Source organism: Amblyomma americanum, chromosome 9, assembly GCF_052857255.1.
Source record: "Amblyomma americanum isolate KBUSLIRL-KWMA chromosome 9, ASM5285725v1, whole genome shotgun sequence".
Taxonomy (NCBI): Eukaryota; Metazoa; Arthropoda; class Arachnida; order Ixodida; family Ixodidae; genus Amblyomma; species Amblyomma americanum.
In genome coordinates this window covers 128,948,631-128,973,887 of record NC_135505.1, presented here as the reverse complement: position 1 = coordinate 128,973,887, position 25,257 = coordinate 128,948,631, and the positions used below count along the sequence as shown (strand labels likewise).

The window sequence follows — 25,257 nt, the reverse complement described above, 5'->3', positions numbered from 1 at the left end:
TTGTGCGAAGTGATATACAAAAAAGACCCCAGGCTGTTAAAGGGGGCTTAAGGGCCTTTGAATATTTTATTGGCTTCTTTGAGTTCTGCAGAGTCTAAGGAAATGGTTAGGTTGACAAGACAAAAAAAAATTAACGAACCGTCTTTTGCCCTTTTTCATAGGTTTGGTGAAAATTGAAATATAAATCGAAATGAATTCTAGCCATTACAAACTAACCTGTAAAAAATAAGTAGTCATGATGGAAACTTTAAATTTAAAAAAATATATCTGTGAGATCACCTAATGCTATCACTTGCAAATTTAATTTGGCGGCCAAGGCACGAAAAAATTCCAATCGCCTAAAATCATCTGGCAGATATTTCACCATAATAAGATCATATTCCATGTTTTTTTTTTTAATGACGTCGCCCATGGTCGAGAGTAAAATCTTGGTCATTTGACTTGGAATGACGCATAACGCAGATACTTCCTGATCTGGCTCTTGTGGAACCGCAAAAATGAGATGAAATGACTGTTTCTTGTAGTTTAGCAAAACGCTTAATGCTTGCGCAATGCTAAGATCTCACCGTAACAAGTTCTTTTTTTATGCCTGTATTTTTAGATGCATGAAGAACAGTGCAAATCCAACCCGCAGAACAAGCCGAAGGAAGTAAGAAACTTTCAATTTTCCTTCAACCTGTTCTCTTGCTTTGTTGTTCTCTTTCTTTGTTGTTGACATGCATTTAAAACCTCTAGAGTTGGTTTAGCAGCAGCGCACCGCTCTGGCGCCATCTATGAGTGAGCGGCGGTACTTTTATTCGTTAGGCACGGCCGGTCTCGAGGGGAGCGCTCTCCTCATTCTCCTGCCTCGCCTCGCTGTCCTCGCACTCTGTTACACCGGCGGCGATGGCGATGTGGCCGAACCCACGACTGTGCGCTGAAGATCTGCGCTCTAAAAATGTAGTCTATCTCATCCTCGAAGGGAAGGTGTAAGAGTGGAATGTATCGCGGGAAAGGCGTAAACATTCTCGGGCGCATTACATATGATATCCACATTCAGATACTCACTCGGTCATTTAGCTGCAGGATAGGTCGCCGCCTGTATCAGCTTTTATTCACCCACAAGGGACATGTTTGACAGTTTTAGAGGTTTGAAGATCCGCCACCATACACCCCTGCTCTTAAATGAGTGCAAAATTGACGCACAAAAAACAGCTCAGGCGGCAAAGTAAAGCCGCAGCAGGAGAGGAAGCAAAAAAAAAAAAACACTAGGCGCATGCTTCGCAATAACCGAGTGGTGTTATCCATCGAGAAACGTAGTTCCTCTGTTAATTGCGCCCGTGGTTGTGCGAACACCACTCGCTACCAGTTTTTTTTTCTATTTAACACCACCATCATGATGATGATGATGATGATGATTATGGTGAAAGTTTACGGACAAGTTAGGCTTTATGTTCGGCCTCATCTTCAGTCTTGGGTTCAGCATCATGTCTTAACTCAAGTACGCTTGCAGTTCTGGCCTTGGGTCCGGCTGGATGTTCCGCCGCTGGACGATGTTCGCGCATATTTGCCTAGAGTGGGACCTAAAAGCATTTTATGCCTAAAAACTTTAACGCACTCCGTTCTTGTTTTGACAGGAGTGCGGAGTATGAAAATAACTTACAAGACCAAAGTCTAGCAAAGGCAGGTCATAAAGGCTAACAGATTTTGCTAACACAATTAACGCCTACAGGCGCTCGGGTGGCTCAGTGGCTATGGTGCTCGGCTGGTGACCCGGAAGACGCGGGTTTGAACCCCGCCATGGTAGTCACATTTCAATGGATTCAGGATCTAGAATCTGTTTTACTGTGCGATGTCAGTGCATGTTAATGAACCCGACGTGGTCGATATTAGCCGAAGCCCTCTAATACAACGTTCCTCATATAATTAGCCACTTTGTGACGTTAAACCACATAGACGAAACCAAGCAGAAATAAAGATTGCATTGGCGTGAATGCATTTACGTCCGTTTTGTTGGGTCGGAGTTCTTGGTATCTTGGCGTAGTTACTTAGAGCACTTTATCTAAGGAAGTTGTAGAAGTTTCTTTAACTAAATTTTTTCTTCGTTTTCTACACTATTTATTCACAAGTACTTGTTTAAGTGTTTCACACTTTTAAGATGTCCAGCTGCAAGAAGGAACTACTCAATTCTTTTCTTACCTTCCGTGCTCCAGAGTTCTCACCTCTTGGTATGAAATTTAATTTGGCTTAGAAGTTGATGGCGGCCCTGGTAAGTATTGGCGAGTAATGGCTGTAACTGTGATAACAACTATAACAGTTGGCCCAGTCACCATTCAATGAGAATAAAGAAAACACGGCTCACATCTCGTAAGTAAAATCGAAGCTTATTCAAAGATGTGTAGAAAAAAACCGGCTTGTGTACGGTGCAAGCACTGGCCAGCAAACGTGTCTCATTTTAAGGCGCAATTTAAAGAAGACATTTTCAATTGACAGCATCATGTATTGATACCAAAGAGCTTCTCATTTATTATTTGAAATCTTTTCTTGTATTTACAGGTACCCAGCATTGCAAAAGAGAAGTCTCCACCACCCCGTTCGGTGAGGCCCAAACATTATTTCGTTCTACTCGGGACGTACAAAACCTAAGTAGTAGCGTCACAAATTGGGGAAGCGGGCGAGGTCGCACAGCTCTGCCTTTATGTTAGCCAGAACTACTGATGATGCTCTATTTATTTCTCATTGGTGAACACCGCCTTTGCTTTCTTGGTTTCGATGACTGTTGGGTTCCGTCATGTGTAAGACTAGTCCTATCGGCATAGCCTGTCCCGGCAGGTATATAAGCGCACCTTTTCAGTGTGTAAGGACACTCAGGTCAGCTGGCTAAATTAGATTATTCTTTAACCTTCTGGAATTATTCAAGCGCTACTAGTTACCCGTGTGGTTAGCTTCAAAGCCAACCGCCCCATTTCCTAGTCTACTACTGTCGGAATAGGAGCGAGTTTGCTACTGTATGGTGAGGGCGATAAAAATTACTTTAAGACCAAGTTATCACGCGATGCTGAATCCGTCTTCTGCGAAATTAATTTCGCCCCGGCGAGTTTTTAGAAAAATAAAGGGAATAGGCACCTAACGCGATCTTCGTTCCAGGAGAGCGGCCTGATGAAACGATCGAGGATACACAGCGACAGACTCGGTAATCTTCGCGAAAATTACCATCATTGCTACGAAAAGCACACAATGCTTGTAGTAGGCTAACTCCTTAGTGCCAGGCGCTTTCTGAGTTTCAAAATGCAGTGGGCACGAAATGCGCTACTCATTTTAATATTACTAGCAAAAGGAATGGATCCTGCTGATTGTCAGGACTTCAAACGTGTGATTCAAAGTGTGGTATCAATATTAAGATTAAAATCTGATTAAAAAAATGCACCAGTAATTAGTAAACGACAAAAAAGCTCTTTTGTTTATTGGCTCCATTTTAAAAGTTATACTTTGGATTCTCTGTTACCAGAAAAATAAAGATTCTTGTTAGTCACTACGTTATAAAAGACATTACCGATAATGCGCCGGTTTGCCGCCCCGTAGCATTAGTTTCACTGCATGGAAATGGTTCCCAATATGTTTCGTTAGGTTCCACATGACTATAACACGTTTTAAAGGTCAATGAAGATTTAAGTTGGGAAGAAAACTATTTGATATCTCAATTTTTCGATTTTCTCTTTTTTCACCGCATAAGGTAGCGCATAGCTTTATCGGAAGAAAATATCCATTTTTTTTATAAATGTTGCCAATATTAATATTCCTCAGAACTCCGAGTCCTGCCAGTGCTGCTTTTGGTGGTGCGCGAAGGCATCGATGATAATATGGATATACATTCCCAAATTACTTGCCAATATAATGAATCCCTTTTCGTGCTAACAGAATGCCGTCAGTGCTTCCCATACAAACCTTTTACGTCGCTTACTGCTTGTTACCGTCACGGCATGGAGTGCAGGGACCTTTCAATGACCACATAGTCCGTCGTTCCCCACTCTTGATGAAGCCAGTCGAATTTTGTCCTGGTAGTGCTGGTATTTTTGTGCTTCAGACGACATGCCATGTCTAACAAAAGAAATTCAATGGACTTAATCCTAAAACATCGGCTTTGCCATTTCATAAAACCAACTTCCGATTCTTCAAACAGTTTTTCTTGAACAATGAACAGTGTTTCATGACTTCGCTGTGTTGAAGCACTTATCCATGAGCAAATTACTTGCTTGCCAAATGGAGTACACCCTCTCGAAAGTTATAGACCATTTTGGCTATGAAATCTTGAATTTGGCGAAGCACATCATCTCTACGATTGGATTTATTCAGCGCATTTCCTTTGCGTACATGGAAGATTGCTAATGAGGTCCAGATAAGTGCTTGTGAGGCAGCGTATCTAAGGAATATCATCATTCTCATAACAGAGAAATTCGATTGGTCTAACAAAGTCGCTATTTTTTCTTGATCACATGCTCCCGCCAAGTGTTGCTTTGCTTACCTTATCATGGAAGTCGAAATCCAAGAACTGATGTTCGGAGCAAGGTAGTGGGCAACTAGCAGCGCTTAACGCACATGTCGTCTCAAAGTCCAAGAAACAACTATAGTGCCATACACCAGGGTGAAATGCTTGTAAATTCCGAGGGGAGTCAATAGTTTTTCTCGGCTCACGTGAAAAATGCCCTTGGTTGGTTTATTATAAGGTGCCTTGGAGAAGATCGAAAAACCAAGCCTCCTCTCAATCTGTATCTCTTCAAAACATGCGTAACAGCGGCCTCAGATATTATGAACTGCATGGAAACATGCTAGTGTTTTATGCCAGAGCTGTCGCCATGCATAAATGTTGTCTTAACAGCTTTGGTGAAGTTTCGTGCTGCTCACACTCCTGTCATTGCTTATAAAATATTGCAGTAATCAGTGCAAACTGTAGCATATGATCGAATATGAAAGAAAAACTCAGGGCAAATGTTACGCCCTCAAGTTTACCTAGCGGGTGAAGAGCACAATATTTCACCGATGTATACCCAGAAAAAGCAAAAAGCAATTTTGTTTTCATAATAATTTGAATTCGTACAATAATGTTTACAATAGCCTTCGAAGACTGTCTTCATTATGCTACTGAAGACATGGTAGAAGTTCGTTCATATAGAATTTTGCTTTATCTAGAGCGTTAAGACTTCGGATCATTATTAGAAGAGGCCTGCTTCAAGGATAGTTTAAATGGTAAATCATTTTCATAGGTACTTTTTTAAGGAATGCAGCATCATTGAGCACGCAGCAAATCCCTGGAGAGAGATTGCACTGCCAGGACCACGATGAAGCTGCACTATTTTAAAATAGAATTGTGGTAATAATATTAATTGGTTTTTTGGGGAAAGGAAATGGCGCCGTATCTGTCTCATATATCGTTGGACACCTGAACCGCGCCGTAAGGGAATTGTAAAGGAGGGAGTGAAAGAAGAAGGAAGAAAGAGGTGCCGTAGTGGAGGGCTCCGGAATAATTTCGACCACCTGGGGATCTTTAATGTGCACTGACATCGCACAGCACACGGGCGCCTTAGCGTTTTTCCTCCATAAAAACGCAGCCGCCGCGGTCGGGTTCGAACCCGGGAACTCCGGATCAGTAGTCGAGCGCCCTAACCACTGAGCCACCGCGGCGGGAAGAATTGTGGTAATTCGTATCTTTTTATTGGTGGGTGGCGTCGTTTCTAAGTTCACGATTATGAAATTTGCAGCGTTCTCAAATGAAACACGAATTCAAAGCCGACTAAAACTACTCATTTACTACTCCTAGCAATGTAGAATAGGCGTGCGCGTTTTCTGCAAGAACCAATGAATACACTGTGCCGTTTACTGAGAAGCCAAGAAATTCAACCCAGTTAGCAAGGAGCCACCCAGACCAATTCGTAAAGCAGCTGTACAATTTCATAATTTCATTTCTCTTTGAAAGAGTAGAAGACGTCACTACAAGGATCAATAAAGTGGCAAATAAAGCAAAAATTATTATAGCAATCTTTGAAGTCTGTAAGAAGCGCGCAATATTGATATTCAGTTTGCGCCGCAATCGAAATTCTTCAATCAGTACTTCAACATTAGACACTTATAGCATACCGTGTACCGTGTTACCGTTACTGGGGTACCAGGAGCCCGCCCGCCGCCGGTGAGCACGCGCTGATCCGTCCTGGTATGCTGATGCCACGCGCGCAGCGGCCGTGTGCCTGGCGCCATCTGGCGCCGTCAACGCGATTTGTGCATACGCATTGGCTGCGCGAGGGCTCTGGTACTCCGGTAACAGTAACAAGGTACGCGGTAAGCTAAAGCTGTCTATTAAGTGAATTTCCGGGCGGGCCAGCAAATCCACAAGACATCTTGCTGAGACTGATATAAAACACAGAACGTCATGGAGTTTTTATTCAACATTCGACTGCACACTTTATAAATCCAGACAAAAGAATGACCACAGCCAAGTGTTTATTGCTATAGGAGTGTTCAGAGTAGCAATGGGGCACGAAGAAATTTGTGAAGACAGGAAGGTTAGCATATCCGAGTACTAATTCTATAGCCTGCTCCTCTTATCTGGTGTAGGTGTAAAGAAAAAGAGAGTTGTTATAGGTGCGACCGTAGACAGAAGACAGGTGTGAACATATATGTCGCCCATGCGGCTTATCACTATGTGGTTCTCAAGAAAAGCCCTCCTCTCAAAAGTCAACAAAAAGAAATTTGCAGCACTAACCTTTCCATTGCATACACGCAGGAGACCAAGACAATGTCGTCCACAGTTTCAAGAATGAGTTCAGCGGCATGGTTGTTTAAACTGGAGCACAAAGTAGTGCTGACGTAAGGTGTTCCATTACTTCCGAGCGGTGCAGGTTACAGCCAAATGTGTGATATCTGCCTTTTCGCTGTTATGTGTGTGTGCCCGTATTAACCACGACGAGATATTTTTCGCCGCTAACGCACAGGTGCTCTCAATGCGCTTTAAGTAATGCACCTTACAAATACCCTTTTATGTTACAAAACGCGTTCTGTGAGCGCCCGCTGATCGAGGGATAATATGCCGCAAGAATTTTTGATAAGGCAATTCACTCACTCTCAGCATTTTCCCTCTGTCATCATTTCAACAGCACTGAACCTAGCAGTGTCGCCCCAAGTGCGAAGTTCTCCCAACGCCCTTCTTTGTGACTGGTTTTTTATTACCCGTGTTTCTGGCGCGCGAATTTCTCACCGCTTGCCTCGGCGCATGATTTGCCAAACATGCTCAGCCTGTTTTTTATGACGCTGTCAACTCATGTCATGCGTGATGATGAAGATACGAAATTCACGCCTTGCCCCTCTCGCTCTCTTACGTAATAGCGGTGAATCTAAATTAATATCCACGACCAGAAACGAACCACTTTTTTAACGCCCACAGGAAACGATAAACGATTTTCCTCCCAACAGCGCGAATGCCCAGGTTTAATAATAATAATAATAATAATAATAATAATAATAATAATAATAATAATAATAATAATAATAATAATAATAATAATATAATAATAATAATATTAATAATAATAATAATAATAATAATTGGTTTTGGGGGAAAGGAAATAGCACAGTATCTGTCTCATATAACGTTGGACACCTGAACCGCGCCGTTAGGGAAGGCATAAGAGAGGGAGTGAAAGAAGAAAGGAAGAAGGAGGTGCCGTAGTGGAGGGCTCCGGAATAATTTCGACCACCTGGGGATCTTTAACGTGCACTGACATCGCACAGCACACGGGCGCCATAGCGTTTTTCCTCCATAAAAACGCAGCCGCCGCGGTCGGGTTCGAACCCGGGAACTCCGGATCAGTAGTCGAGCGCCCTAACCACTGAGCCACCGCGGCGGGCACCCAGGTTTAAGTGGAACATCTATATTTGGCTCAGGTTTTAAAACGCGTGAGGTCTTGGGAATGCTAGGATTTTATTCCCTAAATCCGAAAAACTAAACCTTCTCATGTGATGCTCACCTAGCTCAGCGGGAATGCGTCGTGTATGACGACGCTTGCTGAGGGCGATGCCACTTGGTAAACATCGGCAAGTAACAGAAGTGGGCACATGGTTTAGTAGCTGGCAGGCATACTTCCCCGTTTGCCTTTTTTTTTTCTCAAGCCAGCACTTCTATACAGCAAATAGCGGAACCGTCAACAAAAGCTGCTGGTACAGGCGGTTGTAGTTTTCACGCAGAACTAAAGCGTTCTGAGTTCAGCGTTTCGAAACGTATGAGCTGTTGATACCGGTATACATGAAAAAATCGCGCTCCCACAATCTCGTGTCTTGTTGCTTCTTACTGTACTCCAGAAAGAAATGGACAGAAGAAAAGGCGCGTCCAGCTCTTCGCCGGAAAGCTCGAAGCAAAGAAAAAGCAATGCGAATGTACGAAATCGTCTGGAGGGCAGCTTGTCGAAGCCCAGCACCTCTGGTTCCAGTTCTTCGCAAAATAAAAGAAATCCGAAAGGTAGGTTGGACACGCTGGCTTCCATATTCACGTCAGTTTTATGGGTATGGTAGGAAAAAAGTATTCACTCCTTACCTGTGCTCTTCGGTTTCTTTTTTTCCTGTACACAGACACGCAACCGCAGCGGAACAACGGGCCAACGACGGAGCCTCCGAAGAAACAGAAAAAGGTACATGAAAGGCAGCCTGCCAAAACGCAGGCTAAATACAGAAAAACTGGAGGGTTTGCCACTTCCGAAGCGTCCGCTGCTGTGCGATCTGACCTCCAAAGCTGCATTCCAGAAAAGAATAGTTCGGAAATGGCGGGACAGGGACACGATGGTCCTCCGCGCCGCATGACCCGCAGCCAAACAAGAAAACTGCGAGCTCAGCAGAAATGTCCGCGTGACCTTCAAATGAAAATATAGCAAGATTTCAGACTTCTTTCCTATGTATCTGTGATCTACATTTTGAACCCGAAACGCGGAATCAAGCCAAGCAGCGTTATTTGCCACGGCGCTTTTATCTGTACTTTCTCGCCGTTCCCCTTCCCAAGTGTAGGGTAGCATACTAGGCGTCGCCTCCCCGCCTTTCCGTTAATCTTTCTTTCTTATCGCTTGAGCGCTACTGGCCCTCCAGCGGTGCAGAAGAAGTCATAAGACATTCACATCTTCCCATATCTGCATTCCTCAAGAGAAAAGTGTACAACAGCTGTATCTTACCGACACTCACCTACGGGGCAGAAACTTGGCGGCTAACGAAAAGGGTTCAGCTTAAGGACAACGCAGCGTGCCATGGTAAGAAAAATGGCAGGTGTAACGCGTGTTAATCACATCCTAGTCAACATCGAGAGGAAGGATTGGGCTTGGGCAGGGCATGTAATGCGAAGGCAAGATAACCGCTGATCCTTAAGGGTAACGGAGTCGATTCCAAGAGAAGGCAAGCGTAGCAGGCAGCGACAGAAAGTTAGGTGGACGGATGAAAATAAGAAGTTTGCAGGCATAGGGTGGATGCTGCTCTTGAAGGACAGGGTTAATTGGAGGGACATTGGAGAGGCATTTGCCCTGCCCTTGGTGCAGTCAGGCTGATGATATCTGCATTCATTGCACCCGGTCGCCACATTTTCTTACGCGCTCAGCACGAACTGGCCTCGAAAAAAAAAACAGCCTCTTGACCCCCAGAGCGCGATGAGGGCTTAGCACTAGTTTGAACACGGAATTTTTAAAGAAATGATGACGGGGGACTTGACGCTACGGCGGTTATGTTTACGTTAAAGCTGGTCTATAACGAGTGCATAGTTCTTAGCAAAATCTGTGGACACGTATTCTGTAACCGTGTCACCAGCGTGTTGGCAGCCAGCGCCCTGAGACTTTGTCATCCGTACGACGCGGCGCATGTTTGTAGCTCTGGCCCTGGCCACACCTGCAGTGTTCCGATCAGGACTGTTCGCCTCGAAAGCTGTGTCCAAAGCTTGACCGCTACGCCGTGTCGCTATTGATGGCATTATCGTTCCAGCGCCCGTTTTTGCGCTGGCGTGTTGACGTGCACACAGCAGCTTCTACTCACGCACCTTGCCTTCGAATCTCGCCACCGCAAGTGAGCAATTACATTCTTCCGAGAACACCCGTGAAGGCGCGCAACCATTCTTTGCCTTCAACGCGCAGCGTTAAAGACGCCCTTATCCAGAAAATCCGGTGTCGGCGTTGTCGGTGTTGTGAGCGAAAAATCGCGAGAGTGACACTGGCAGGTGGTGCCCAGGGAGCAGCCCAGAGGCAGGTGGGCAACCTAGGTTATGTGAACTTGCGACGTCATCAGAACTTGCCCAACGGATTGTGAGCAAAGTGCCCACTATTGCAGGTGGCCATTGATTGATCGCTCGAGAAAAGCAACCTGGTTTGCACAAGGCCCAACGCTGGGGGCACCTGCATTGCAGTGCAGTGGCGTGTCGCCTGACCGGTGCAGCACTGCACCAGGAGGGGTATGAGTGCTCACAGGGATCTATGAATATAGAGAATGACCTTCTCCCATTAGAGACTGACCTTCGCCCATTAGAAACTGACCTTCTCCCATTAGAGAATGACCTGAACCCATTACGCTATCGCGTCATACTCTTATGGTGGATCTTAAGTGTCGCCTGCCATTTTTAAGAGTTTTAGCTCTTACTCATCACGTTTCCAGATTTCGTGGTGTCTGCTACCACCCTTGATCACAGCGCCATCTGTGGCAGCAACTACTCATCACGTTTCGAGATTTCGTGAGGTCCCCTACCACCCTGAGATCAAAACGCCATCTGTGGCTGCCACTAGAAAACAGCGCATCTAGCATTGAGACTTGTAGCTCCATCTACAATCCCATAGTAGAAACAACCACCTGCCGCGCGCCATTGATTACTCCACGCATCTGGCATTGAGACTTGTTGCGCGATCTACAATAGCACAGTAGAAACAGCCACTTACCACGTGCCACTGATGACGCTACGGCCCAATATGGTGGTTAGAGGTGTAACTATGAGTATGACGTCAGGGGACGAAATGACTGCCATTAAAATTGGCTGTGCCCTTTCATCCCTTTCCACCTCGCCTTCACCAGAGAATATCCTAAAACGGGTAGGAAAAACTCCCGTTATGGGACCGCTATACATGTATACATTGTTTCCGCTATAAATACTCCTACAGCAACGGGCACCCATCCGGGGACAGTTGTATACCGAATTTGATAGGCAAATAATACCCTATGGGTTGTGGTATAAAGAAAATACAATTAAACAAAAGGAAAACATTGAATGCATGCAATTACAGATTGAAGCGTAATCATATCGCACCGCAAAGCAGAACTCTAGGCCCACCTTGACCCCCCAGACGAAGTAAATTCCGTTTGGGACGTATTCTGAGGGGGTGCAACTCGGTAATGGGTAGACGTGCATCGAAATTTCTCTGATAGATGGCGCCAGGCGGTCATCGTTCTGTTAGGCGGCGTGCGTACACGCGTAGCCAAGCATGGTGGAATTCCACCCTGTTGCAAAGGGTATTACTTTCCATTTCTCGAAACGAGCGGCGAGTTATTCTTCGCCTTCTTCATCTAGTAAACCAAGCAACTAACGTTCGTTACTTCAATGTCTTCCAGACGGTGGCGGCCTTTTTTTTTTAACTGTAGTCTCAGATAAAGATAAAAAACAAATGAAACATAGAGTGAGCCCAAATAAGCAAACTTTTGCCAGGCTTCAAGCCAATTCAAGATACATGAAAAGGAGCGATACATTACGTGTTTCCTCGGTGCTTTTTCCTTCTTCTCTTCATGTTCCCCTCCTCCCCTCGTCTTCCTCGCCTATGTCTTTTTGTACGAAGATTGATCACAGACATGCAATGCATAATATATTTAATTTTTATTTTTTGACGCGCATCGGCACGAGCGAGATGTATATTAAGAATTTATTCTGAATGATATCAGCTTGAGGCAGAGAAAATGGCTAATTGCCAGCAGCCTAATCATAATAATAACGACAGTTACAACAACAACAATAATATTAATAATAATAATAATAATAATAATAATAATAATAATAATAATAATAATAATAATAATAATTGGTGGTTATGAGCAAAGCAAAGGTGCAGCAACTGTGTCTCGTCTAACCCGTCAATCGCGCTGCGGGCGATGGAATGGACGAGGGAGGGAATTAAAGAAGGCCCATAGAAAGAGGCAACATAGTGGAGGGCTCAGAATTAATTTCGATCATATCAGATTATGTACAGAGTACAAGCCAAATAGCACTTTGTTTTAAATGGTTTGTTGGTTTTAGTGTTATGAAAAAGTAAAACCCTGGGAAACTTGCGATTTGAGACAGTTCGGTGCAGCAGGAGTGGAACGAGCGGAAACTGGTTCAGTTTTGAGCGGAAAGACGGTGGAAGGACGGGTGACATCACGTGCGAAAATTTGGCTAGTGCTATGACCAATATGCAGACTACATTGAAAGTTTGGGTGCACCAAAGCTGCCGCGAAGAGTGCTTGTGCTATTGATGTTGGTTGCAGCAGCATGGCAACTTTGCTATTAAGAATATTTTGAAGAATATCGCAGTAGCACACACTTGCACTCTCAAAATTATTCACTAGTATGGGCTTCCCTGACCAGAGTTGGTTAACTTGGTCTGAACATAGTTTTTTTTGTTTGTAAATAAGCTTAAAAATCAGACTCGGCGAATAATGTTTGCTGCCGACGATATTACACCTCATTTTCCATAAAGTATATGCAGTATCTATAGCGTTTACTTATTTACTAGCACCTTTACGAAATGCTAATCACTGAGAGGTCCAGGAGAAATAGTGAGGACTAAACCGCCGATGGTACGCCACAATTTCGCTGGAGTGGGTACTTGTCTTCAGGTTGCATTAATCTTTAGAGAAGCAGCAGAGCGGAACGACAAGCAGAACTCATACCCGCCCAAATATCTGTGCACAAAATCACGACTTGTAGAAACCAAAATAAATGTTGCTCTGCAGATGTAATGCGATAATAAAGCAGCGAACTTTAGCGAATGAAACGCATGCCGTGTTCGAGAGGAACGCCTTGTCGTGCAGAATTTACCGGTACAAAACAAATGAGCTACGACGTTGCAAGGCTGCCCATTTTAATTAAATGTCTACACAGAACCTTTAATTCGGTAGGTTTGAAAGAAAAAGTTCAGCTGAATGCAGCGGACCCTGTCTTGCCCCAGCGGAATGAATTATGATAGATCTGTAATGTTTAAGCCGTGAAAAAGCTGCTGGGATGATGATATATCAGGAAACGCAAACTGAACTCAGTAAAAATTGGGAACACGTGCATTCGTTGACCTATACGTCAAAAGTTTTGTCCGTAGGCTACCAATCACGTGTACATCTGTAGAGAATGGAAATCACCCTTCGCGAGAAGAGCGTATGAGTGAACTCACACTAGCCGGCGAGATCTAGAAAAAAGTGTCTGACATGGTAGAGAAATTAACGATGAATTTTGTGTTATTTCCAAAGTAAGAAGAAAGTAAATGTTTTTCTCCGCAAATCCTATTATAGGGGTCCTAAAACGGGCACTTTCCGCTAAGCATTGATGCAACCGTCACCAGAAAATCCCACACCTAAGGAATATCCTACTCCTGCAATGCGCCTTGCTGGTACAGGCGGTGTCACACTTAGAGGGAAACAGGGAGCGCGTGGCCACCGCGCTTCGCGAAGCGATGCTGCCGGCAGCGGGGAAAATCGGCTGCAAACACGCATGCGCAAAACAAGCACGGCTGATTGCTCTTTCCGCGCATGCGCATTGAGGCACCAATACTAGTTGCCTCTCGCCTGCAGCGTGAAGCAGCCTGTGAAGCAGCCTGTACATACTTGCTACCCGCTGCCTCTTTTCTATTTCAAGTCCTGACTTCTTTGGTACAGTTTTTGCCTGGTAAATAAGGTTTTCTTCCATTTTCCCGCCTTTTCGTAAATGGAATGCTCTTTTTCTTTTTTATGTCGTGAGTGAAAAGCCTCACTGCAGTGTTTGCTCTGCAAGTTAGATCGTGGTTTCATTGTACCCAAGATGTGCAAAAAAAACTGTTCTTGGTGCGTAGCTTTAGAAAATTAAGAAACAAGCTTTATGTAACTTTCATCAGCTACACGCGATACGTTCGGGTCGTTTGTTATTATTTGCAATACTCCGATTGTAGATGGTCCGAGATGTTTTTAAAGCGTAGAACAGGAGTTAGGATTGCAAAAGAGCAGCTTTAAACTTCTTTTTTATTTTCGTATACGAGCGCTGTTGTTCAATTTGGAAGCTCTCTATCTGTACTGCGAATTAGCAGCCTTAACCCCACCGAACACACTGAGAGCAACCGCGGCCTATTACCAACAACGCTGTAAAAAATAACCTGCTGTTATATAGTCAAACGTTTGGGCTTGGCCATCAAAAACTACTCGCAAAACATTACGTGAGGTGGCCAACACGTAGAAAAAGAATGCGCTCCGAAATTGCCAGTCAAGCCTCGGGAAACGCAAGTCGGGAATATAGGAGCAGCAAATAAATTATCAAAGTATCTAATTTTTGCGTTCTCTTTCACAAACAAAATCAGTTCTGCGCCTGAATGTAATATTTATTAGTTGATCTATTAACAGGCATAGAAACCTGGCTCTCTTCGAACGTGTAAAACTATGAACTCAGTTCTACACTAAATTTGCATATTACAAACAAACTAGCCGCCATTACAGCATTGCTTGCATTCAATACAGACAGGTTCTCATCACGAGTTGGCAGTCCACTGACTGCAGTAAAAGAGAACCTTTACGCTTCCTATGATGATCTTTTTTTAAGCCTTGTCTCCACGCTGGCTAAGTCACTATGGCACTTAGCTACAGACCCAAAAAACGCGGCTTTGATCTGGGCCGCGGCAGTCGCATTTCGATGGAGGCAAAATGCAGAAGCGTATGTACTGTGCGATGTCAGTGCACGATAAAGAACCCCAGGCGGTCGAAATTACCCGGAGCCCTCCGCTACGGCGTCCCTCATAGCCTGAGACTCTTTGGGACGTTAAACCCTATAAAATCAAAGAACCTTTGTTTGAGCCTAGCAATTTTGTGGCTACCGGCGCATTTATATTCTTCAGTTACTTGCTGTGTTGTGGTTTTCTGCCGTCCGCAAAAATCAGGGTGAAATGAAATAGAACGTAAACAATGAAAAAACATTCAAACACCCCTACTATTCTCGCTGATGATTTTAATTATCCCACAATTCACTGACGAGCAAGCAAGCCGATCGGCGGCATGACGAAGCACGAGTGTCACGAATTCCAAGCTATGCTTCATTTGTTTGATTGGAGCCAATTTGTAAGTGTTCCAACACGTGGCGATTCCCTATTAGGTCTTGTTTTGTTAACTGAACCATCTGACTTTTTTTCCCCTGCATTCTCTCGGTGTTCATGCTCAGCATGCGATCACGGAGAATGCAGATTTTCACCTGAGAGAAAAAAAAATTGCATTAGATTTCACCAGAGCGAAGAAAATTGCCTTCAGTTTCACCAGAGCGAACGTGAGAAATATCATTTTTCATTGCAGTTTTTGTGAACTTCCCCGTAACCCATCGCGAATTAGAATGGGTGCATTCAGAAGTGCACTTATGCCCTCATTTGTCTCCGCCCTCACCATCGCTTACTAAAATTCCCTGGCCCTCCTTCACCCTCGTCCTCACAATCAGCACTATTATTGTTGTCTAAGGGGTCTCCTTCCTCACGCCAATAATGGGTTTTACTGGAAGTCACAAATTATCTCTGTGAGGAACCTCACGCAGGCGTCTTTGGGTCGGGAGCTCTGGTTTTTTTGCTTTCGCACAAGTTTGCAACGTCATCTTTGTTGTAAAGCTTGTCTACGGGTTGCAAGTGCTGCACTGAAGAAGAAGGAACACGTGCTGCACAGACTAATCACGACTTTTGTTTGGTGCGCTCAATGGGAGCCTACGTGTAGAGAATTTGTTTCTTTCTCCCGAGTCTGGAGGATTTGGCCTTGTTCACTTTTTTGTTCAGCAGATGATTTCATGGTTTTTCTTCAAAACTGCAAGCCTTCCCTTTCTGCTAGCGGCGCTGAAAAGGCGACTGAGTTGTCGTCTGCCTTATCTGTTTGCTTCGAGTGGTCATGGCCGTGAGGGAGCTTTCTGTGCTTTGCAGAAGGAGATTGCTTGCACCTTTAATTTCCTGTCTGTTTGCTTCTCTCGTTTCAATATTTATTCGACCAGTCAAGAAAGCAGACGAGAAATGTACTAATAGAATCTCTATTCTCTGTGCCCGTGAATCGGCCGACTTACCTTTGGTTATATTGAATCTAGTGTATTGAAACGAGTTTCGATCAACAGCAAACATATTTCTTTAAAGCTCCACACTTCTACTCTACCTCTCAACGCCTGGCTTCACGCAAAGGGGACTTTTATGCCATGGTCTGTGAACTGTCCCCTGTGCGGTCAACTAAGGCGATTGATAATTACTTTGTGTGCTGCCGTGATGCAGTGTTTTTCGGGGACATAATTCAGCGGACAGTCAAAAAATACATTGAGATACCACCGGACATTATAAGGTACTTGCCTGTTCTGAAGGACTCCGGCTCTCTGTGTGACCTGTTAATATTTATTCGACTTCTTATCCTATGGAAGAGCCTCAGAAGTGCCGTGGCGACGCATAAATTCAACTCTGATTTGTGTTCAGTACACTGCCCGAACACTGCTATGCATGATGACTTTGTCACCTCCGGAGCAATTTTATCTGCGATTGATCGTATCACTTCAAACTAGGCTCCAGGTCATGGCTTTATTTGTGGAACGTTAATGAAGATGAAAGAACCAGTCATCTATTATGTTAGTCTCTTTACATTTTCAATCATTTGGTGCAGCTAATGTACCGGAGGACTGCAAATTTGAGAGATTAATTCCCATTTTTAATCCAGTAATTCCCTTATTCTTAAACACAGACGTTTCTCAGACACAAGGGCGGCGCCGCGGTGGCTCAGTGGTTATGGCGCTTGGCTTCTGCCCCGAAAAACGCGCGTTGGATCCCAGCAGCGGCTGTCGAATTTCGATAGAGGCGAAATTCTTGAGGCCCGTATCCTGTGCGATGCAAGTGCACGTTAAAGAACCCCATATGGTCAAAATTTCCGGAGCCCTTCACTACGGCATCCTTCGTAGCCTGATTCGCTTTGGGACGTTAAACCCCCGTAACATCAGACATAAGGTTATTTTGAAAGCTTAAAAAGCATATATCATCGACAGTAAAGTACATGTGCAAACTATTTTTTTAAGCAGCGTGGTTGAACAGCGGTTTTTTAACTCATAACTGAAATTCATACAACAATGTATGCTTCAGTAGCAGCTGACTCTGTATATCATGGTTTCTCAAAATTTTTCTACCCAATAGCATATAAACCGTTATTATACAAAATTAGCTGCCTAAAGATAAGTAGTAATGTTGGTCAGTGGATGGCATACTGTCTAACTGATAGTTATCAGTTCATTTTCGTAGATGGCATGAGGTCTTCTTGGGCTCTTGCAAACTCTATGGTCTCACCGGGCGCAGTGCTTGGGTTGATTCTTTTCATAATGTATAATATTGTCTGCTGGTAATAACGTTTCTTCCACTCTGATTATTTGCATATGGATCTGTTATTTACAGGGAGATGAATGAGCCTTCATCTTATTTGGCTTATGAGACTTTAACGTCGCAAAACGACTCGAGCTATGAGGGACGCCGTAGTGAAGGGCTCCGGAAATTTCGACCACCTGGGGTTCTTTAACGTGCACTGACATCGCACAGTACACGGGCCTCTGGAATTTCGCCTACATCGTATTGCGACCCCACTGTCGGGATCGAACTCGCGTCTTTCGGGTCAGCTGCCGAGCGCCATAACAACTGAAAAAGTTTCTTCTTGTCGGGTTAGGTGCACTTCAGTAGAATTTTCCGTAAAATGCTACATTCTTGCGGAGTGAAAAAAAAACCTTTTGTTCAGCTCAATCCTTTTTTCAACCAACGCTAGGTCTTAAAGGCTGGGTCTTCTTGGATTTGTGAAAAGCAAGAAGAGCAGAGGCCCTTTGTTTTAAACAGGGGTATTAGACTTTTATTAACGCTGTCGGGCTGCTTTGTGTTGCCGTGAGAATAAGATAAAGGAGGGTAAAGAAGGGTGCTGAGAACTGTTACATGAAAGACAATATAGGAAGAATGAGATACGGGGCCACTGAATAGTGGTGAATACAGAAATAAGGTTAACGGAAGAGGGCTTGGAGGTTACTAAATAACCCACTGTACCGGATATGGTGTGACAAGTAGTTGTGCTTGGCGAATTGATAGCAAGAGTCGATACAAAAGTGTTAAAAGTGTTCCAATGATTCGATTTAGCTGCAGATAGGTGATTAAAAGCGCTGTGCACGCGTCTGCAGAAGGCAGGGTAACGAACCAAAAGCACTGTTTATAGATAATGTGACTTGTGGGAGAACTCCAAACACAGCTTGGATATGTTTTGACTATTTCGATACGTTGTACTGTGCTCTACGCGTATCCAAGTTTATACGTTTTTTGTGTTTTTTTATTTCTTTTATCGGTAATCCAGGCCAATACATATAACTAAGTAGCAAAATATTGATACGAGGTGGCAAGCAAAGGGTCATGGCGCCATGACGGCAGAAGAAAAATATGATTTAATGGCTGGGGCCTAGCGCGAGCGCTCCGTCTCGCGCCACCGCCTTCGTCTTCGTAACAATATTCATGATTGTTACTTTCAAAGATGTATGCTTTACCTTAGCCTTGCTGTGTGAAGTGTCAATGCAAAGGCGATAAAGATATGCTGACCACATTTCCGCTTTGCATCCACCCTCACTGCTCAGGCTTTCGCGTATTGTGGTGCTGAGGTAGATGGCAGAGGTCCATAAAGAATTAGAAAAATTTGATACTTTTATAGTCTGAGCTTGTTTTTTCACATCGTTTCTGCAAAGATCTAGCTATACTTTAATTTTGAAGCGAAAGCTTCACTACGCCAGGTTTTCAAGGGGGTACCGACAGTGTATCCTTGAACAGCTTGGGTGGCATACAATCCCTACGGGTGGCTGTGACAGGAACAGCCACCTGCCGGTGCAGTGGAGCATCGCTTAACCGCTGCCCCACTGCGCTGGTAGTGGTATCGCCGCCATTTATGAATGTTAAGTAGAGAATGAGAAATTCTGCATATTTGGACACTAAACAACAACATACATCGCGTCATGCCCTCGAGGCAGAGATTTAGTGCATCCTGCAATTGAATAATCACCACCTGCTTTCGCTCGTCTCCTTGGTTTAACCAAGTTAAATCCCTACCATTTTTTTGCTCTCAGCTTTAACCTCTCCTGCGTTGAGCGGTGTTTCGTGCATTGGTTGCCACGTTTCTGCAGCTTGATACCGTTGACGTAATACACAACTGTCAATGTCAGTTTACCATTATTCAACTTTCAGAAAGTCTGGGGGTTATAGATTCTGATTAGTTGTCTATATTTTTATTGCAGAAGGGATCCAGTGATCCTGGGACAAGCCCTGATGAATCCTCGTCAGTCGCGTCGGCAGGCAACAACGCACAAAACACGTATTCGCCGGCAAGTGATAGTGGTTTACATGGTCAAAGCGAAAGCGGCAATAGGGGCGACATTGGGTGCTTCAAATCTATTATCAGAGTACTTTCCTGTGGTCTTTTTTAGGTTCTTACCTCTTATGGTTCCTTCCTTAAAGAAAGCTGTCTTCAATTTGGTTTCTCTTCGAACGCGCAATAACAGCAGCCATGTTTTATGAAATCCTCCATTTGTGTCTGAGTCTGGAAGATCGGAATCTTGAATCAAACATGTGCAGCTGTTTGTACTAATTATATCGTTCAGGGAATTTTTTTGTCAGGAAGCAAATATACTGCACCCGGTAATTGAAACGTATGAAATCGCATGTGCATAAGCTTGTGAAAGATAATGGAATTAATAAATGAGCCTGTTTCATTACACATTTTCGGACGTTTACAAATAATAACGACAAGCGTGGAACTTTTTCCCGGAATGAGAACTTATTCCTCGTTTGCTGATGCCTTCGAAGAACGCGAGAAGGATCTTTAGAAACTACTTATGTGGTTTATTATACAAATGTTGGCGAACGTTGCAGGTTTATTTTCAGAAAGAATTGACATGAACCAATAATACTGAGCGCCGGATATCAGTAGCACTCTCTTCAATAAGACTTAAACTGCAGCCAGAATTATTTTTTAATAAATGTCGCCATCTTTTAGAGATTTAACATATTTGCAACTTTATTTGGACAATCCTACTAAAACCATAGTATAAATAAGAATTCTAGTTTGTCCAGAAAAATATTAATTAGAAGGAATTTCTTAATTGCAATTTCTATTTAATGTATACAGTTAATCATAGTACAGGAGCTTGTTCCAGTGAAAGTCTAACGCTGAGTCGTGAAGTGAGTTTATTTACATATTAATTAACAAGCGTAATTCCATCTTTAAGTATGAGTGAAAGCTACAACGGTACGTTGGGGACGGGTGAACTGATACTTTCTTGCCCTAGCTCGCTTCCGTTCGAATACCTTCGAAAAAGGGGCTAGATGATATATACATGAAAACAAAACAACTTTACTTGGCAGTTCCTAGCCAATAAACGAGCTCAGGGAATTCTACTGCCGAAAGCACGAAGTGCAAAACGAAAGAAGTCCGAAATGTTTAGGTGTGCTCAGAATTATCTCATTCACTATGTAACTGTTAAAAAAAATTTCCTTTCATCTGGTGGTTATAAATGGCGTCCAGTGAATCCTACCTTTTGCTTCAGCTCCTCATTGCTAGTTCTGAGATACTTGACGAGATATCCACTGAAACGGCTGTGCTTGAAATTGAGCGTCAACTTCAAGGCGAAGGAGAGCACAGCAAAGAGGGCGGTTTAATTTCGTTTTTGTAACCAGCACAATCGTGCCGTTCTTAGGAAGGTATAGCACAGAAACGAAATTGCTCCATTAGAACACATCATGCCGATTGTAAAGAACATGACAAGGGCTTTGGGTATGCTAGAAACAAACATTCATTTGAAGCGATGAGCGGCAGACATTTTTTTTCCTGTAGAAGAGCTTATTAGCAGCACGCCCAAACATGATGAAACCTTGCATAAAGAAAGAAGATAATAAAATTTTGTTTGAGATGAGGCCGTGCATGGTCCTTATGTGATGAGGTGAATTTTACTTGTAGGAAAGCACCAATGCTATAAAACCCTCTATATTTATGTCCAAATGCGCTGCATCATATTACTCAACTGCATTGTACGCTCAATTGATTCGAAGTTGTGAAGTTGCTAACAGTTGTAATAGAGCATCGGAATGACGGCTGGGTTGGTGCGCGAGAGTAAAATGCATGTTGTTCTTCACAACCTGAGTTGAAACGATTTGTGCAGTGTTCTCTAAGCTGATCGATGACATCCAATGGAGACTGGTTGCAAGCGGATATGCCTGACTGAGACATCCTGGAGTTCGACCAGCTCATTGTTTCAAGACTCCAAAAGCGGGGTGCTGATAACAACAGCGGATACCTATCACAACCTCTGCGAAGCACAAGAACAGCCTTGAAGCAATAACATCAGTTGCGGAATGCAAAAATGTCGGAAAGCACTAAGGGAGGAAGAGCATTTAGAGAGGCTTTCACCACTTTGGTTCCGACCGTGTTTCCTGGCCCAGATTTCAGAGTGCCTCTCACCCATGAGTTCCTCGGCTTGGCATCGTGAAGCAGTATGCTGACAAGCAGCGTACGGTGGCATTCACCGGCTGGAATACCGTTCGTGGTTCAAACACCCATCCCAGATCGAGAAGCAAAAAAAATTCAGACATGGTTGCGGCCAATTATTTTTCTGATAGACGTCATGGCGCCGCAGCAGAGTGCGAAAAAAAGTGGAAACTCAAATGGTATACAAGTTCTTCTGCAAACGAAAACATTTCTGTGGCTTTGCTTTCATCTGGTGGCCATAAGTGGCGTCCATTGAAACCTGTTTTTTGCTTCAGCTCCTCATTGCTAGTTCTGAGATCCTACGAGTTTCACTGTGGCCCTTACCCACAAGACGGCTTGAAGGAAGATAGCAGCGTGCTTTGGTGCTTCAGCGACGTATAGAATACAAGCTCCAAATCACATCTGCTTTTTTCGAAACGACTTCATTATTTTCCTACATGGCATCACCTTTGATGGTTTTTGCAAGAACGGAGCCTTTATTGCTTGAGATAGCCTAAAAAGCAATTTTCCGCATGCGTGAGCCTGGCATCGCCCTATACTTCCGAGGAATTGAGCAGGTCCTCTCTCAATACCAAAGACTGCACTATTGTATTGGGATGAGAACGTACATACCATCTTCATTGAAAGCTCATTGAACCCTGGACAACACCCGCTATTAGCACCGACATCTCCTCTACGTAGCCTTGCGAGATAATATTCGGCTCCTCTCGTCGTACTAAACCGACAGATGGTTTGCGACTAATCCTTGAAAAATTTGTGGTCCTTCGAGAGTGAAAAAATATTTTCGGTGGGAGCCGATTCTCCAGATTAGTATTCCGTACTGAAGGCTGCGCCAACTTTGTGGCACCAATATTACGCCCTCCACATAACAAGGGCTGAGTGCACCCTGACCTTCATACGATGCCGTTATTCTGACTGCAGAATTTCGCCTGACCCTGATTATTTGGCTCCGGCAAAGTGTCCGGTTGAACTACAGTATTCATTTTGAGCACAAACGCACTTGTGCCAGATAATGTACTTAGCTGACATCACTTTCAGCTATTAGTATTTGTATTTGCACTGCTTGACAGCTGTTTCGGATTCGGATTTTATATGGATTCTGTGTCGGTATAGATTATTGCCCTTTCAAAATTCGCAAATAAATAGGCCTCGTTGAGAGTTCTGCAAGTGTTCTCTATCGTGTCTCCATTTTCTGGCTTCCTGGTCCTACACAAATAAGAATTAGTTTGCCCAACTTTTCCGGACATACACTGTTGCTTGCTTTTTGAAAAACGCATGAGGATCCCTCCGGGTACGTAGTGTTTCAGATTGTCAGTGAAGTCGCTTCCAGCCTACATGCCAATTTATTTCCAATCCTTGAGTTTCCTTAGCTTGGATTTCGCTTTCCTTTCACTTTCCTTTCACTTTCCTTTCACTTTCCTTTAACGCCTCTACGCAGTGATTGTCTAAGAGACGTACGTTCAATAGCAAGGTAGAGGAAACGTTATTTTCGAACAAATTTCTGTGTCATGTTGGTATATTGATATCAAATATAGCAACGCTTGAGTGCTGCAGTTGCACGATGTATAAGTATAGTTCTTTCCTGGTGTCTTACTCCAAGAATAAATTTTAAAACTCTTCATGAGTGGCATATAAAATAACCGTAGTTACTGGGCTATAAGTAGTGGTAATGATGCCCAAAACCTTAGTGTAAACTCAAATGTGTTGTCTTTCTTCCTCTAGCGACAGCACACGAAAAAAATACCTGCCAAATATTAACCAAAATGTTCGTTGTGACCAATAGTTGCAGGAAAATGTATCGCAAGGAAATGGCGTTACCACGTATAGGAAATTTTTTTCTTGCCAGCACTTTCCAAGGAAGAGTGAGTGTTCTTCTCATGGCTACATTGTAGTAGCACATGTTAACTAATCTGCCTTCTTTTTTCGTTCAAAATCATGTGAGTAAATCAAATAAGAGCGTAGGTAAGCCGCAATCACTTCAGCAAGGGTACAAATTAGAAAAAAAATTAATAATTCGTCATGCATGGAGTGGGACTTTTAAAGGTACCTTTCTTAATATGTATACGTGCAGGTTTACTGCTGCCACGTCGTCGCTTTTCTACTGCACTTGAGTACAAATACTACTGTGAAGAAACTCATAAAACTGCCCGAAACTTACCTTGTTAGGATGATGTCGCTGTGGTTCGTCATTATATCGTCATTCAGAAGTATGGTTCTGCCCAATCTATTCCTGGGTGTTGTTCTCTGTAGCATTCACGCTGACGTTTTTGTAAACGTGGTGTGCAGGGCTGTCCAAACCACTCTGGAGCGATAATATCATCGGCTTCTTTTCGTCCATTCCTTCTTCTCCGCCCCAGTGCATTTAAAGCTGACTGCTAGAGCAATCTATACGGTTGTTGAGATTTATGTTCTTGGTTGAGAGAATCGGCCCGCCGGTCCTTTTGTTTGCTTGCGTTTCCGCTGCATATGACAGCGCGACGAGGTTTTGTCAAAAAGGACAGATCTGTTAGTTCTCCTTTAGTCGCGAAACTATTTGCATGCGTTGCTGATGGCGTCCTATATATAAATATGAAGGCTGCGCCAGCTACAGAAGATGAAAAACAACGGGCTCATCGATATTGTAATCGAGTTGGAACTCTATAGCTTGGAATGATGATCTGCACTGCCAGTGTCAAGAGCCTCCGGCAATAATGAAATTGTCTGCCAACCAGTGATGCATAGCACCAGGGCTGTCCCGTCAACGAACAGTCACCTAATTTCACAAACGTGGGATTTTTTCCTACAGACTGGTGAGCCCGAAATAGAAGCCACAGAGCCAAAATACAAGGAAGATCCCGATCATAACTTGTCTGAAGAGACGGAATTCGCTCGTTATTTCGGTCAGACTTGAAGCATTGCAGATTTCTTATGAAGCCGCCCTCCTGGAGCTCACAATCTCCCTCATGACGTCCTGGAAACGAGAAAACTGAAGGCCTACTATCACTGATAGTGTACTGGTCGTCAACATAGAAAGGAATCGGTACAGGTGTACGCCATGGTTTATGGTTGCAACGTCCGGTTGCAGGAGCCGCTGCACAAAAAGAAAGAAAAATTGTTATAAGAGGGTTGCGGGGGGGGGGGGGGGGGGACTATCGTCGCGATAGAACTGCCTCCGGATCATCGCGCCCAGCGGCAGCAATGAAATCCAGCTCTGATTCGACGGTCCTACCGCCCGTATTTGCAATGTACCAATAGTCTTCAAAGCACGTGACTGCAAACCACTGTAAGGTGGTGTGAGCAATTTATTGATTAACGCTCCGGTATGTTTTCAATGAAAAATTTCGTTTCTATAAAAGTTACATGTTTATTTTGCAACGCTGTGCCACTAACCCACTGCTTTGTTTTAATTCGCTAAAACTGAGCGCCAAACATAGGTTGTTTTCAATATGCGCTGCAGCTACCTAATTGCGCCAACAAGAAGCTCATATAGGAAGGTACTTCAGTTGATCACAGAGGCTGGTTTGAGCGCTTAATATGAATTCTGTTACGTCTCGCTCATCA

At 43.8% G+C, this 25,257-nt stretch overlaps 1 protein-coding gene across 2 annotated transcripts in view; it reads left to right on the top strand.

The window, feature by feature from the left end:
* Positions 1–25,257, top strand: part of LOC144104335 (uncharacterized) — a 64,725-nt gene that overhangs the window by 26,460 nt on the left and 13,008 nt on the right. The window contains exons 7-11 of one of the 2 annotated variants that reach the window (XM_077637269.1): positions 602–649; positions 2,536–2,577; positions 8,326–8,482; positions 8,593–8,651; positions 19,472–19,558. In XM_077637269.1, the coding sequence (XP_077493395.1) occupies positions 602–649; positions 2,536–2,577; positions 8,326–8,482; positions 8,593–8,651; positions 19,472–19,558 (393 nt within the window). The remainder of the gene's footprint in view (positions 1–601; positions 650–2,535; positions 2,578–8,325; positions 8,483–8,592; positions 8,652–19,471; positions 19,559–25,257) is intronic. The other variant, XM_077637271.1, reaches the window with a different exon arrangement.